We start from the raw sequence: 15,223 nt of genomic DNA, 5'->3' as shown, positions 1-15,223 counted from the left end.
TCGCTTTCCTTTTCCTACCCACCCTATACCTCCCCAAGAATGACGCATTTCAGACTTGTAAATGAAAGACTTGGAAATTACAAAGCATACATGGGTTACTAATACCTTAATACTTGATTGTCATAAAAACCTGAAGTCTAGATTGTTTAATTAAAATTTTAATTTATATTGAAATGTTTTTGAAGTTTGTATACAAGCTACAAATCGGTACTTTTTTATTTGGATATGTTTTTCAGTAGTTAGAACTTTTCTAGAAACTGAATTTGTTTTTTTCTTTCAGGTATAAGAAGCTGCTGTCCCTCTTAACCTTTGCGTTACAGTCCATTGATAATTCCCACTCAATGGTCGGTAAACTGTCCCGAAGGATATATCTGAGTTCTGCAAGAATGGTTACTGCCGTACCCAATGTGTTTTCAAAACTGTTAGAAATGCTGAGCGTTTCCAGTTCCACTCACTTCACCAGGATGCGCCGCCGTTTGATGGCTATTGCAGACGAGGTGGAGATTGCTGAGGCTGTCCAGCTGGGCATAGAAGACACTTCAGATGGTCAACGGGATGCCTTTTTGCAGGCATCCAGCCCTAACAGCTATCCAGAAGCCGTGGAGAACAGTTCCCTTGAACGCACAGTTCATTTAGAGAAAACTGGAAAAGGATTATGTGCCACAAAATTGAGTGCCAGTTCAGAGGACATTTCTGACAGGCTGGCCAATGTTTCAGTAGGACTTCCTTGTTCGACTACAACGGAGCAACCAAAGCCAATGGTTCAAACAAAAGGCAGACCCCACAGTCAGTGTTTGAACTCCTCTCCTTTATCTCATCATTCCCAGTTAATGTTCCCTGCCTCGTCAACCCCTTCTTCCTCTGCCCCATCTGTACCAGCTGGCACTGTCACAGATGTCTCTAAGCATAGACCCCAGGGATTCATTCCCTGCAAAATACCTTCTGCATCTCCTCAGACACAGCGCAAGTTTTCTCTACAATTCCAGAGAAACTGTTCTGAAAACAAAGACTCAGATAAACTTTCCCCTATCTTTACTCAGTCAAGACCCCTGCCCTCCTGTAACATACACAGGCCAAAGCCATCTCGACCTACCCCAGCTAATATAAGTAAACAGGGAGATGCCTCAAAAAATAGCATGACACTTGATCTGAACAGTACTTCCAAGTGTGATGACAGCTTTGGCAATAGCAGCAATAGTAGTAATGCTGTCATACCCAGTGACGAGACAGTGTTCACCCCAGTAGAGGAGAAGTGCAGATTAGATGTCAATACAGAGCTCAACTCCAGCATCGAGGACCTTCTTGAAGCATCTATGCCTTCAAGTGACACCACAGTGACTTTCAAATCAGAAGTTGCTGTCCTTTCTCCTGAAAAGGCTGAAAATGATGATACCTACAAAGATGATGTGAATCATAATCAGAAGTGCAAAGAAAAGATGGAAGCTGAAGAAGAAGAAGCTTTAGCAATTGCCATGGCAATGTCAGCGTCTCAGGATGCCCTCCCCATAGTTCCTCAGCTACAGGTTGAAAATGGAGAAGATATCATCATCATTCAACAGGATGTAAGTATAGAGTCTCTAAGAGGTTAGAGCGTTTCCTCGGGCCATGCTGAAATCAATCTAATTCATTAAACATGAATTAACGTCTTCAGCAGGTTTTTCATGTACCATTATTACAAAAATAATGTTTGCGTCATCAAACAGAAATACTCCTGGCCTATCTCAGAACTGTTTCTGTTGGTCCTGTAAGGTGATCACATCTGCATTTGACATTGGTTACCATCACTCTCCATGTAGGGGTCAAGGTCATAGGTCGCTTGGGAAGCCACATTGAACATGAATAATATTTTGGCAGGCTAATTTCACAAAGTCTTAACTCTTTTAACCTAAGAATAAAAAGATTGCTTTCATTTAATATGTAGACACCAGAGACTCTACCGGGACATACCAAAGCAAAACAGCCTTATAGAGAAGACACTGAATGGCTGAAAGGTCAGCAGATAGGCCTTGGAGCATTTTCTTCTTGTTATCAGGCGCAAGATGTGGGAACTGGAACTTTAATGGCTGTTAAACAGGTAAATATCTAGTGAACATTACATGAAATGATTTAAATTGTAAAATGAAGTGTGAGCAACTTAAAAAAAAATAAAGGATACATCCATATCTGTGTGTACTTCAGTTCTCTAAGCATTAAGAAGCCTTTCAAAAAAGGCATTTCTAAAGCACTAAATTCTATTATAGTTAAAGTCAAAGGATGATCATTTTAAGGTACAATGCCACAGTTGGCATTATAGCAGTTTTGGGAGATAAGTCAGTTGGTTGGTTTTTTTCTAGTTAGTAGACATACTTCTTCAGTTACATTCTACGGTTTCAGATCCTTTCAGCAATCTACTGCTACAAAGCCATCTTAGGATTTCTGTGGTTTACTTTTTATACTTAACATGTTCATCAGAATATGAAAATAAGGTTTTCATTTTTAAATCATATTGGCTCTTATTTTTGCTCTGTGTTCAGTGAGAATATGGGCTATATCCCAGTTATTTGTCATTTTTCCGATACTTCATTGCTCCTTAGGCTAGATTCCTGTTGTCTAAAAGAGTCTGACTTTTTATTTTAATAAAGTACACTGCATCCATGAGCATAAATGCCGTTATTAATGTGTCAGCTAATTTGCAATTGCCCATTTTAGGTCACATTTTTAATACAGACTATGAATAGAAACTCAGCAGCATTCAAACCCTTGTGAAACTTGTTTTTCTACAACAGGTGACATATGTCAGAAACACGTCTTCTGAGCAAGAAGAAGTTGTGGAAGCACTAAGAGAGGAGATAAGAATGATGAGCCATCTGAATCATCCGAACATCATTAGGATGTTGGGAGCCACGTGTGAGAAGAGCAATTACAATCTCTTCATTGAATGGATGGCAGGTATGTTCACATTTAAAATGACAAAAATAGCCCTTTTTTTTTTTTTTTTTTTTTTTTTTGCTATAGGGTGCATGCGCTCACCAGAAAGACAGAGAGACAGAAAGCGAGAAATCACCCCCCATGGGGGATGGTCACGCTGTAATCCCTTCTCATCCATTCTCCTTTCAGGATCCTGGGCACGCACACACACGTGCCCCACATGAGTTTAACTAGGACTCAAACTGTGGTTGACTACATGGGAGTCCAGCGACATAGCCATTACGCCAACTGCTGGTCCCATCCAAGATTGTTAACTTTTAAAGTTTTATGAAATTTTCATCCTCCAGTGAACTAGTCCCATTAGGCTTCTGTAAAAATACCTCTTAACTGATAGGTTTTTGAAATGGTACGGGTATGTATCAGTTTTTAAATTAGTTTCACTTCAGGTGTACCTTTTGAATGTAATATTTCCTATGTGAGTATGAGCTCCTATAGTATAAGCCTAAGAAACAAAGTGTAGAAAGTTTTTATTCTGGCTTAAGTTTATTATAGTACTATTTTATATTTGTCTTATAGGAGGATCTGTGGCTCATTTGTTGAGTAAATATGGCGCCTTCAAGGAATCAGTAGTTATTAACTATACTGAACAGTTGCTTCGTGGCCTTTCCTATCTTCATGAAAACCAGATCATTCACAGGGATGTCAAAGGTAAGATTTCTTTCAATTATTATCTAATAACAATAAGAAGAAAATAATATAAGTTTAAAATTTGGACTCTTGGGGGCCAGCAAGTGGCATGGTTAAGGCACTGGACTCCCACATGGCCAGCTGCAGTTTAAGTCCTGGACCTGGTGGCTTGAAAATCACACTGGGAATGAAGGAGAAGGGATTGTGGCATGGCCATCCCCCCAGGCGGTGATTTCTCACTTTCCCTTTCACTATCTCTCTCTCTCTCTCTCTGGAAAGCACACACACGCCTTATGACAAAAACTTAAAAAAAAAAAAAAAAATTTGGACTGTCCTTGTCAGTAGCTTCTAACCTAAGTTTCTAACGTGGTATTGTTTTTCCTGAGTAACTTAAATCACTAAAATATTAGAACTGAAAAGAGCCTTAAGGATCATTTAACCTGCCTTTCTCAAGTCATGGAAAAGTTTATTCAAATCCATAAGAGTCTGTGACTTTTCTGAAATCTCACTGTTCATTCATAGCAGAACTAAGCACAGAAATTCTTCCAGCATTCCTGATTTCCTAACTTGGCCTTGGTGCAAGCGCCCTATAGTGAAAACCTCTCAAAAAAAAAAAATTGAATTCTAGAGAAAGATTTTGTTGGGAAATATCCTGTTAAAGGTTTCAACACTTACTCCTTAAAGTTCCTCTCATTCTCTTCCCTTTTCTCTGTCCTTTAACAGTTGGTATTTCAGACTTTCTCTCAGAGGCTTTAGAGTCTACTTACACTGGTGTGCCTCTAGCAATAATAAAATAAAGGCCGAAGAGAGTAGATTTCTCTGAACCACTGACTTACAGTCCACTCCTTTCTTTGTCATTGTCCTATTTTAGTAGTATTTTACTGAGTTTTATCTGTCCATTCTTTTGTTTAATTGTGAAGTGATTTATTGTTTTTGTTGACAGGTGCCAATCTGCTAATTGACAGCACAGGTCAGAGGCTGAGAATTGCAGATTTTGGAGCTGCAGCCAGGTTGGCGTCAAAAGGAACTGGTGCAGGAGAATTCCAGGGACAGTTATTGGGGACAATTGCATTTATGGCACCTGAGGTGAGAAGCAGCTCTGAGTGTGATGAGAAAATATTTTGGAGTTCCGAGTGTCGTCGTTATTCCAGATTATTTGGCACTGGCATCCAGTATGTGTTTACCAATCGGAAGTGGCTGGCCCTACAAATAAGACATTAAGAACATCCTTGACTTCAGTTCCTTGTGCCCAGCCTTGCCGTCTTTGTCTTAACAAAATTCAAAAGGATAAGTTTAAATGGGTTTTCTTAAAGTCTATTTGTAACAAAAATTATTGAATAATTTATAGTGTTTTTATTGTAGTCACCCAAAGTGCACATAATAGAAATTTTTAAAAAATTATTCTGGGGGACCAGCAGTTAGCGTAATGGCTATGTCGCTGGACTCCCACGTAGTCGACTGCGGTTTGAGTCCCGGACCCGGTGGCTTAAACTCAACGCTGGGTGCGTGTGCGTGCGTGCCCAAGATCCTGAAAGGAGAATGGAGGAGAAGGGATTGCCGTGTGGCCACCCACCCCCCGGGGGGGTGATTTCCTGCTTTCTGTCTCTCTGTCTCTCTCTGTCTGTCTGGCGAGCACACGCGCCCTGTAGCAAAAAACCTCTCAAAAAAAAATTATGCTGGAAGGGAAATGTTGACGCAGAGGCAGGATTTCTCAATAGAGGAAGAAGTTCAGGTGTCGCTCTTCTGAACTCAGCCTCTTCTGTGGTGTTCATAGCTCCTCATGCTCATCTGTGGCTACTTGCTATCCTCATACCCCATAGTTTACTATGAATACTGGACTGCTTTGAAATTCTGACTCTCCTTCAGAACCTCACAGTTCTCCAAAATACTTTGTGCCACATGGGAAAGTAAGCAAGTTCATGAAGTAAATGAGATAGCAGATAGTCAGCATAATTGCTACTTGTACTATTGTTTTGCTCCAAAGTAAAAAAAACTACTATCCTTTTTTAAAATGAGTCATCTTTTTAAATGAACTGTGCTTTATTTTAGGTACTGAGAGGTCAGCAGTATGGTAGGAGCTGTGATGTATGGAGTGTTGGCTGTGCTATTATAGAAATGGCTTGTGCAAAACCACCTTGGAATGCAGAAAAACACTCCAATCATCTTGCTTTGATATTTAAGGTAAGTATGAGATAAAAATTACTTCTTGGTGCTAAAATTGGCAGGAAGCAGATTCTCACGTGTTTTCCGTAGCAATCAGTGGTTCTCACTAATCTAACATGAAGGTATATCTTCCTTGAAATAAATATATTCATTTATCTCCAGGAATTTATATGGTTTTATGAATGCTGGTAGCATGAATAATCAATTCTGCTTATACAAGGTTATTATGCTCTATAAAGTTAGACAAATGCTCAGTCATTACTCCTGAGAGAGAGATGTACATCTTTTTACATGTACACCTATCACTTTAAAATCTGAAGCCTTTCACGTATTGTACACAATTAAAAAATATTTTTAAAATTTCATTTACAGGCCAGCCCTGTGGACTTGTGGTTAAGGGAGCCAGTTCTCACATGGGCTACTGCACAGTTCATCTGCACAGTTCATAAAAAAATATTTAAGTTACTGCTTTTCTTTTCTTTTTCTTCCTTTCTCCCCATTCCCCATAGAGCACATGAGCTCACAGCAGGTGAGGGAGGAAATGAGAATTAATTCCCCAGGGGTGATAGCCACACCACAGTCTTTTCTCCTCCATTCTCTTAGAATTTTGGGGACACACATACATGCACCTGGTGTGTTTTTCAAGCCGTGGGATCCAGAATTCAAACCACAAAGTCATCCGTGTGGGATCTAGTGCCTTAACCACCATGCCACCTACCCAAAGATACTCTTTTCTGTGTTAAAAAATTCACACCCAAAAGACCAGCAGGTGGCATGGTGATTAAGGCACTGGACTCCCACATGGCAGGCCCCAGTTCAAGTCCCAGACCTGGTGGCTTGCTTTCTCACTTTTCCTCTCTCTCTCTCTCTCTGGTAAGCACACAAGCCCTGTAGTAAATTTAAAATAAAACACAATAAAAGAATAATGATAAATAAAATAAAATAATTTCTGTTTAAAAATTCACACCCATGGGACCAGCAGTTAGCATAATGGCTATGTCGCTGGACTCCCATGTAGTCGACCGCAGTTCGCGTCCCGGACCTGGTGGCTTAAAACTCATGCCGGGCGTATGTGCGTGCATGCCCAAGATCCCAAGAGGAGAAGGGATTGCGGCGTAGCCATACCCCCTGGGAGTGATTTCTGGCTTTCTGTCTCTCTGTCTGGCGTGTGTACACGCCCTATAGCAAAAAAAAAAAAAAAATTTACACCCAAATGAGTTTCCAAATCCTTTTCTTCCTTTTTACAACTCATCTATTCTCTCCTGTAAAATATTGGAATAATGGTTGAAATTTTTAGCATTAGAGTAGGCACGTGATGGTTGAAAGTACGGACTTTGGAGTCACGCAGACCTGGTTTCAAACCCTAGCTCTACACCTTAATTGCCATGTGACCATATGAAAATTTACTTTTTGGTCTGATCTTCATTTTCCCATTTGTAGATTAAGTACAGTAATAGAACCTATTTCATGGGATTATTATAAAGATAATATCTGGGCCTTTGTCAGCCCTCTGTCTCTCCATATGAAGCAGCTGGTATTAACCCTCTGGGCTGGCCCAGGCTCTTCTCACCTCCCACAGCCTCCTGGAGTCCTCCCCACACTTAAAAATCGTGCTCAGTCACCTCTCTAGCAGTACCTTTCTTGCATCTTTACTCTGTTTTCCTCTGTTCTTCCATACTGTCATGTCCCTTCTTTTCGTGGTTCAAATTCTGATTCTCATCAGGACTCTACTGCTGCTCCTTGGGTATTTACACACACACACACGCACACGCACACACACACACACCATCTGCTCCTTCCCCAGACTCCCATGACCTTCACTATGTACCTGTGTTGGCCTTACTAATCCATGTTCCTATCTTACCTCCTTTTTCAAACTCTGGGTCTCTTTGAGATTTACTAATGTCTAATTTATCTTTGTTCCTTCCACAAAGTGGCTTAATACTCCTGGCTCAGATTAGCTTGAAAGTTTGATGGTATTTTCATAGTTTCGGTGAAAGCCCCAAAACAAACAGAAATGTGATTTTCAGATTTCACTCTACTCTGCGCCATAGGTAGAGTTTAAAGAGAATTATACTGTAACACTTTCAGTTTTCTTAACTTCCAGTAAATACTTTGAGGTCTTTGGAAGTATGACAAATAGAAAACCAGCTTTCTTAAACACATTTAAATATGTTGCTTTAGAGGATGCTGTGAGTTATATTAAGTGAATAAAGAAAGGCATATAAGGTGATAGTTTATAGATGTTTTATTTGCATTTTTTTTTAGAAAGATTTTTGCTATGGGGCGTGTGTGCTTGATGGAGAGACAGAAAGAAAGCAAGAAATCACGGGACCAGCAGTTAGCGTAATGGCTATGTCGCTGGATTCCCACGTAGTCAACTGCGGTTCGCGTCCCGGACCTGGCGGCTTAAAACTCACGCCAGGCGTGTGTGCGTGCGTGCCCAAGATCCTGAGAGGAGAGTGGAGGAGAAAGGATTGCGGTGTGGCCATCCCCCCTGGGGGGTGATTTCTCACTTTCTGTCTCTCTGTCTCTCTCTGTCTGTCTGGTGAGCGCACACGCCCTATAGTGAAAACCTCTCAAAAAGAAAAAAAAGAAAGCAAGAAATCACCTCCCAGGGCGATGGCCAGTCCCTTCTCCTCCATTCTCCTCTTAGGATCTTGGGCGCTCATGCACACCTGCCCATTGTGTTTTCAACTACTGGGTCCAAGAATCGAACCGCAGTCAACAACGTAAGAGTCCAGCAACATAACATTATGCCATCTGCTGGTCCCTGTAGATGCTTAAAATCTAAGGGGGCCAACAGGTAACGTGGTGGTTAAGGGCACTGGACTCCCACGTGGTTGACTGCAGTTTGAGTTCCAGACATGGTGGCTTGCTTTCTCACTTTCTCTCTCTCTCTCTCTCTCCCTGTCTCTCCCTCCATCATTCCCTCCCTCTCTAGTCAAATTTAAATAAAGTTAAATTTTAAAAATAATTCTAAAAGAAAAGAAAATCTAAGATATGAACATGTGGGCCTTTATTTTTTCACAAAAGAAGCACATATTGTTTTCAGTGATTCATTACACTTGGGGAGGGGAAGGGAAAATTTCATTTTTGCTTTGTATTTTTGTGTATGTGGGGTGTGTATATATATATATATATATATATGTATGTATCAACTGGGTATATTATGAATCACAGACCTTTTAGAATTTTTCTTTATATTATTTTACATTAGTTTTACTTGTGAGTCCATGAAATTGTCCTGGGATAAGGAAAGGGAAGAGAGTTTTCTTGTGATTAGATGAATTTAAATCACTTAGCTTCATTTCTAACTTAATTTATCAAAAAAAAATCAGTTCTTTATAGTGTGTTTGATACCAAGAATTAGGATTTATCTAATATTGAAGAGAAAAATCAATGCAGTTTTGTTTCCTGCATTCTATATAGATTGACTGGCCAGGGTTAGTCTTCTTCACCCTGAGTAGTTTTCTGTGCTGAAAAATAGGAAGCATACAATGAAGTGAAATAACAAACCATCTCAGAGCGTGGTTCTGAGGGAAATGGAATTTACTTGAATAAATACTTTTCCTACCTGATCATTTTTTTGTACTTAGCTTTGTTTGCTTGAGACAATAAGGAAAACTGTGAATCCATCTAAATAGAATATATTTGATCAACTTCTAAAATCATGAAACTTGAAGATCCCAAGAAGAAATCTCCTTAGACTAACCAACTGGTGTGATGGTTTAGGTGGCTGGATCCCACATGGCTAACTTCGTGGTTCAAGTCCCAGACATGATGAATTTAAAAACATGCTGAACACTTGTGCATGCATGCTCAAAATCCCAAGAGTAGAATGGAAAAGGGATTGCAGTATGACCATCTCTCCTGATGGTTGATTTCTCACTTTCTCTCTCTGTCTCTCCCTCTTCCTCTTTCTTTCTTTCTTTCTTTCTTTCTTTCTTTCTGTCTGTCTCTCTCTAGCACACACATGCACCCCACAGCAAAAACTAAAAAAAAGTAAGAAAACTAACCAGTGGGTGAGTTTTCCAGACTTCTTGATAGTAGAAAGTCCTCCCACTTCTGCAGTTCCTCTGTGTTCAGGATACACATGCAAAGGTTATGAAATGTACACACACATATTATTAGAAGTTGTAATTGTGGAAAAGTTCAATGACCTGTCCTTCTCTCCTACAGATTGCTAGTGCAACTACTGCTCCATCAATCCCTTCACATCTGTCTCCTGGTTTACGAGATGTAGCTCTTCGTTGTTTAGAACTTCAGCCTCAGGACAGACCTCCGTCAAGAGAGCTACTGAAGCATCCTGTCTTCCGTACTACGTGGTAGCCAATTTTACAGATAAACTGTGATAGAGACTGGATGCTCAACAAGAGAAAAAACTTCTGTGGGGAACCACACTGATAATCTGCTGGCCTTCATGCCACTGAACAGCTATGAATGAGGCCAGTGGGGAACCCTTACCTAAGTATGTGATTGACAAATCATAATCTGTACCTAAGCTCAGTATGCAAAAGTCTACAACTCGTGCAGAAACTGTAAACCGTGCCTTCAAAGAACTGGCCCTAGGTAAACAAGAAAGCAATGAAGTTTGCATGACTAAATAACAGAAGCATAGTGTTTTGGATTTGTTGTTTTGTTTTGTTTTGTTTTGAGCACTTTTTCAGCAATATTAGCAGCTGAGGGGCTCAGGATCTATTTTAATGTTTCAGTTATTCTTCCATTTCATATAGTGATCACGAGCAGGGGGTTCTGTAATTCCGTTGGGTTTTTTTGTTTTTTCTTTTTTGGTCACTGGCTATAAAAATCAGTATCTGCCTCTTTTAGGTCATGCTATGAGTAGCAGTAAATACATATATTTTTTAAAGTTGATAAGTTCTTTTGACTCACAGTTGACCTTTATTTTTTTAAATGGCTGGACAACTGTGGTTCATCGTGCATTTTACTGTTGGCCCATTCATTTCGTTTTTGGAAATTATGGTTCTGTATTTTCATTTCACCTTCATTTTTGTTTAATATTCAGGGAAAGGTGATCGTTTCAAACCAGAAAAAAATAAAATAAAATAAAATTAGGTGTGAACTAGAGTTGATTAATTATCTTGCTATTGCAAGGGTTTTTTAAATACAGATTTAATAGTGTTTGTGTTTTAAATTGGAATATGATAAAGTACTACCTACACTGAGTCAGCCACTGCTCTTATTGTGCAGGTTAAATATAAATTAACTGAAAATCGACTGTTCTCCGTGATGCAGCTCACAACCAAGATTAAGATTACCTTGAAATTTGACTTCATTTGTAGTGTTTCAGTTTCTTTTGTCACACTGTAGGAAACTTCACAACATCTAAGTCTTACTGTGCATGTAACAGTCCATCATCTGCTGTCCTCACAGATGATAACATGGAACTGCTGTTTTCCTTCTACCATGTATCATCTCTTATGGTAGGCCTGGCTGGTACATAATTAAAGAACAGTGAATTTAACTTAATGACTCAGCTACCAGTCAGTAATGTTTTTACACAATAAATTTGCTTTAACCTTGGGAAATTTGTTTAGAGAGAGAAGTGTAAATGTATTTCATTTACACATTAATTTCTTGGCTTTTACACAATTATCTAAAGGTTTTAGTCTGGAGTTGACTTCAGATGCATGGAATCCTGAAGGAAAATGGTAGCTCCTTTATCTTTTTTCCGTGTGAGTCTTTTAAATCAAGTACTGATTAACTGTTAAATACAACTTTGAGATGTTAAGTTTTAACTCTTCAGAAGCCAGTGTGAAATAGAATTGGTTATTCTCAAAGACTCAGGATAAACTAAATAAGCTATGTAGAGTACATTTAAAATGTACAACACAAATTGGAAGTATAATAAGTTACACAATAAGTTTACAGGGATATGTTGCTTATAATTTTTAAAAGGCAGGTTTTTTATGTGAATGTTTCTTAGTGAAATTTTACATTCCTTTATTTTGGAAGATTGGCAATATTTGAAGAGTTAAAAATAGTACAGAAATGTGAAGTTTGGTAGCTCTAAATGTGTTTGTACTTGACTTTCTTTTTTTTTTTTTTGACTACTTAGAATTTTCACAGTTCTAATAAGATTGTTTCCAAGTCTCTCGTGTGCAAGCTTTAAAGGATGCACTCTTGCCATTTTATGTACTGGAAGATCATTGGTCAGATTAATACTGTATCTGACAGAAATGTAAACTGTGTAAACTGAGGAACCTCAGCTAATCAGTATTACTTTGTAGATCACCATGCCCACCACATTTCAAACTCAAACTGTCTCTAGATATCAAAATCCATTGTGTTTGAGTTTGTTTGCAGTTCCCTCAGCTTGCTGGTAATTGTGGTGTTTTGTTTTTTGTTTTGTTTTCAATGCAAATGTGATGTAATATTCTTATTTTCTTTGGATCAAAGCTGGACTGAAAATTGTATTGTGTAATTATTTTTGTGTTTGTAATGTTATTTGGTACTCAAGTTGTAAATAACGTCTACTGCTGTTTATTCCAGTTTCTACTACCTCAGGTGTCCTATAGATTTTTCTTCTACCAAAGTTCACTTTCACAATGAAATTATATTTGCTGTATGACTATGATTCCTAAGACTTCCAGGGCTTAAGGGCTAACTTCTATTAGCACCTTACTGTGTAAGCAAATGTTACAAAAAAGAAAAAAAAAAATCTCTGGGTTAAGAAAATTTGGCTTAAGTGTATCCTTTGTTATTTTAAATATATCAAGATATTTTAATTAAAATTTTTACCCCATTGAACAATTTTATAGTATTTGTACCTATTTTGGTGTTTTGTCTTTATAGTAAATAAAAGTTTTTGAACAAAGTTAACTGTTACCTTTATTTTGAAATAATTTTTTACTTAGAAAAATATTTCAAGATTACCACAGAGAATGCCCATACACCCTTCACCCAAGGACCCCATCCCAGTTATGACCTTTATAGCAAGAGGATCCAGACCTGGGTCACATGTTCCTCTTAGTTGTCATGTTGCTTCAGTATCACTTGATCCATTCATAGACCCATTCTTCAGTTCTTCCTTGACCTTTGTGGCCTTAGTATTTTTTTAAGATTATGGGTTGTTTATAAAACCTCTCAATTTGAGTGTCTGGTGCTTCCTCAGGATTAGATTTAGACTATGCCTTTTTTTTTTTAAGAGGGCACATTAACTCACCAGAGATACAGAGAGAGACAGAGAGAACATGAGAAATCAGCCCCCACTGGCCATACTGCAATCCCTTCTCCATTCTCCTGGGATTTGGGGCACGCAGGCACACACACCTGGTGTGAGTTTCCAGTTGCCAGGTCCAAGATTGGAACCATAGCCAGCCAAATGAGAATCCAGTGCCACAACCACCACACCACTTGCTGGCCCCCCAGAGTATACATGTTTGACATGAGCATCGCAGCTAATGATGTGCTCTTCTTGGTACATCCTGTCAGGAAGTATATAAGGTCAGTTTTTCCCATTACTGGTGATACTGCAATTAGTGCTGTAAAGTTACTCTTTTTTTTTCCTTCATAAAGAAAATCCACTGTTACATTAAATATTCTGTGGGGTTCGTAACTTTCAGACTACATAAATGTCCCATTGCTCATCCTGTTTTAGCTCCCTGCTCTTAGCTGTCCTGCCTGAATTACTGAGAGTTGCCATATGGTGATTTTTCTATTAGGTCATCAGGAAAGTCATAACGTGTTTTTCAATGCAAAAATGTATCATGACCTTCCTGCCAACCCAATAATTTCTCTTTTCTTTCTATATTTACTATTAGTTGGCATTTTGCTATAAGGAAGAGCTTTCTCTTCCATGTATTTGTCACATCTTGCATATTTGTACAAATTGCAGATTTGGCCAGTGGCAGCTTTTGAGGGCTGGCTTCTCCTTAGCAAGCCACGATTATTCTTAGAATAGAATATATATGGATATATATACAGTTTTGCACACATACATAAACCCACAGGTATATAGACATGCAGAGACTTCAAAAACTTTGTGGAAAACTGGAATTAAAAGATAAAAATAAAAGCTTTATTGTCCAACTAAACTCCATCAAGTTCAAAACACTTTTGTAAGTAATGGTACCATTTAGTTCATTACTGAAGAACCAAGGGTCCCAGGAATTTAAGCATTTCAATGCAGTCTTTTTTTACACTATTAACTGCAGAAATATGGGTGCCGTTCAAAGATGTTTTAAGATTAGAAAACAAAAGTCAGAAGCCAAGTCAGGACTGTAAAGTGGGTGCCTAATTATTTCTCATTGAAACTCACAAAATTGCCCTCAATTGAGGAGAGCAATGAGCAGGAGCATTGTCCCGGTAGAAGTCTCTGGTGAAGCTTTCCTGGCACTGTTCTGTTAAAGCTTTGGCTGACTTTCTCACAGCACTCTCACAAGCAGATGGTATCGTTCTTTGGCCCTCCAGAAAATCAGCAATGCCTTGAGCATCCAGAAAAACTGTTGCCATTACCTTTGCTCCTGGCCAATTCACTTTTGCTTTGACTGGATAAAATAAAGAGAGAGGATACCCCCAACAGGGTTCCCATGCTGCAGTCTACGTCTGTGCCACATCCTGGACCACAAGCATAAGTATGTGCACCCAACATACACAAGGAGATTGCAGGATGCAAACATAGGACCTTCCCCATGTAGGTCCAGTTGCACAACCACTGCCATCCCTTGGCCCCAGTAGTCTTTATTTTTTTAGAGCAGTTTCAAAGACAAGTTTTGCAGAATGTATAGAGATTTCCATATACTCCCTTTTAAATAGAGCTTCCCCCACATTCAACATCCAAAAGCTTTTTGACATAAAGGACAGACTTTTTAAGAAAATTAAGTTATTTTCATCTTAAATGAAAATTATACCCCTTTTTGACTATCATGTTGTTTGACATGTTACACATTTTCCTACAAATAATGTTCCCAGGCGTCATATATTAAACAATTGATTCTGTTCACACAGCTCTTTTTTATATTGTGGTATAAAAAAAGCATAACTGTCTTATAAACTGTTGAGAAGGGAAATAAAGATTAATTCACCACCTACTATTTGTCAGGCGTCCTGTGGAGCACAGTGTTTATACTCGTGACTAATAAGAAAATGAAATAGTTTCAATCATTCTGCAATTCCAGAACAGTGAGCAACTCAATCTGCCTCATGTTTTAGTCTGTGTCGTGTTTGTGAGTTGCTCTTTCTGTTCCACTTTTTATCCTTTATATTTTGGCTCAGCAGTCATTTCTCACATCAAACGTAATCAGATATCAGATGACCCAACCCTGCGAGATAGTTAATGTCACTGAATTCAGAAGATATTTTGTGTGTCAACATTTGTTCCCAAATTTCTGAATAATTTCATTTAAGCTGTATATTTTTAAATAGGTTTAGATATTTTTGTAAAAGGATACACTTCTTTCACTTCAGAAAAATGTTAACTTTGAAAACATTTTTCTACTTTGCA

General features: G+C 38.6%; 1 protein-coding gene across 1 annotated transcript in view; it reads left to right on the top strand.

Moving 5' to 3' along the window:
* MAP3K1 (mitogen-activated protein kinase kinase kinase 1) overlaps nucleotides 1-12,595 on the top strand; it is a 39,052-nt gene extending 26,457 nt beyond the window's left edge. Inside the window, exons 13-19 of the mRNA XM_014587987.2 lie at nucleotides 281-1,562; nucleotides 1,922-2,074; nucleotides 2,766-2,928; nucleotides 3,484-3,615; nucleotides 4,538-4,680; nucleotides 5,644-5,775; nucleotides 9,940-12,595. Of these exons, the coding sequence (XP_014443473.1) occupies nucleotides 281-1,562; nucleotides 1,922-2,074; nucleotides 2,766-2,928; nucleotides 3,484-3,615; nucleotides 4,538-4,680; nucleotides 5,644-5,775; nucleotides 9,940-10,089 (2,155 nt within the window). The 3' untranslated portion in view covers nucleotides 10,090-12,595. The remainder of the gene's footprint in view (nucleotides 1-280; nucleotides 1,563-1,921; nucleotides 2,075-2,765; nucleotides 2,929-3,483; nucleotides 3,616-4,537; nucleotides 4,681-5,643; nucleotides 5,776-9,939) is intronic.
* Nucleotides 12,596-15,223: the final 2,628 nt, after the last annotated feature.

This window comes from Tupaia chinensis, unplaced genomic scaffold (genome assembly GCF_000334495.1).
Source record: "Tupaia chinensis unplaced genomic scaffold, TupChi_1.0 Scaffold000251_1, whole genome shotgun sequence".
Lineage (NCBI taxonomy): Eukaryota > Metazoa > Chordata > Mammalia > Scandentia > Tupaiidae > Tupaia > Tupaia belangeri.
Note: the sequence above shows the minus strand (reverse complement) of the source record. Positions and strands in the feature narration are given on the sequence as shown.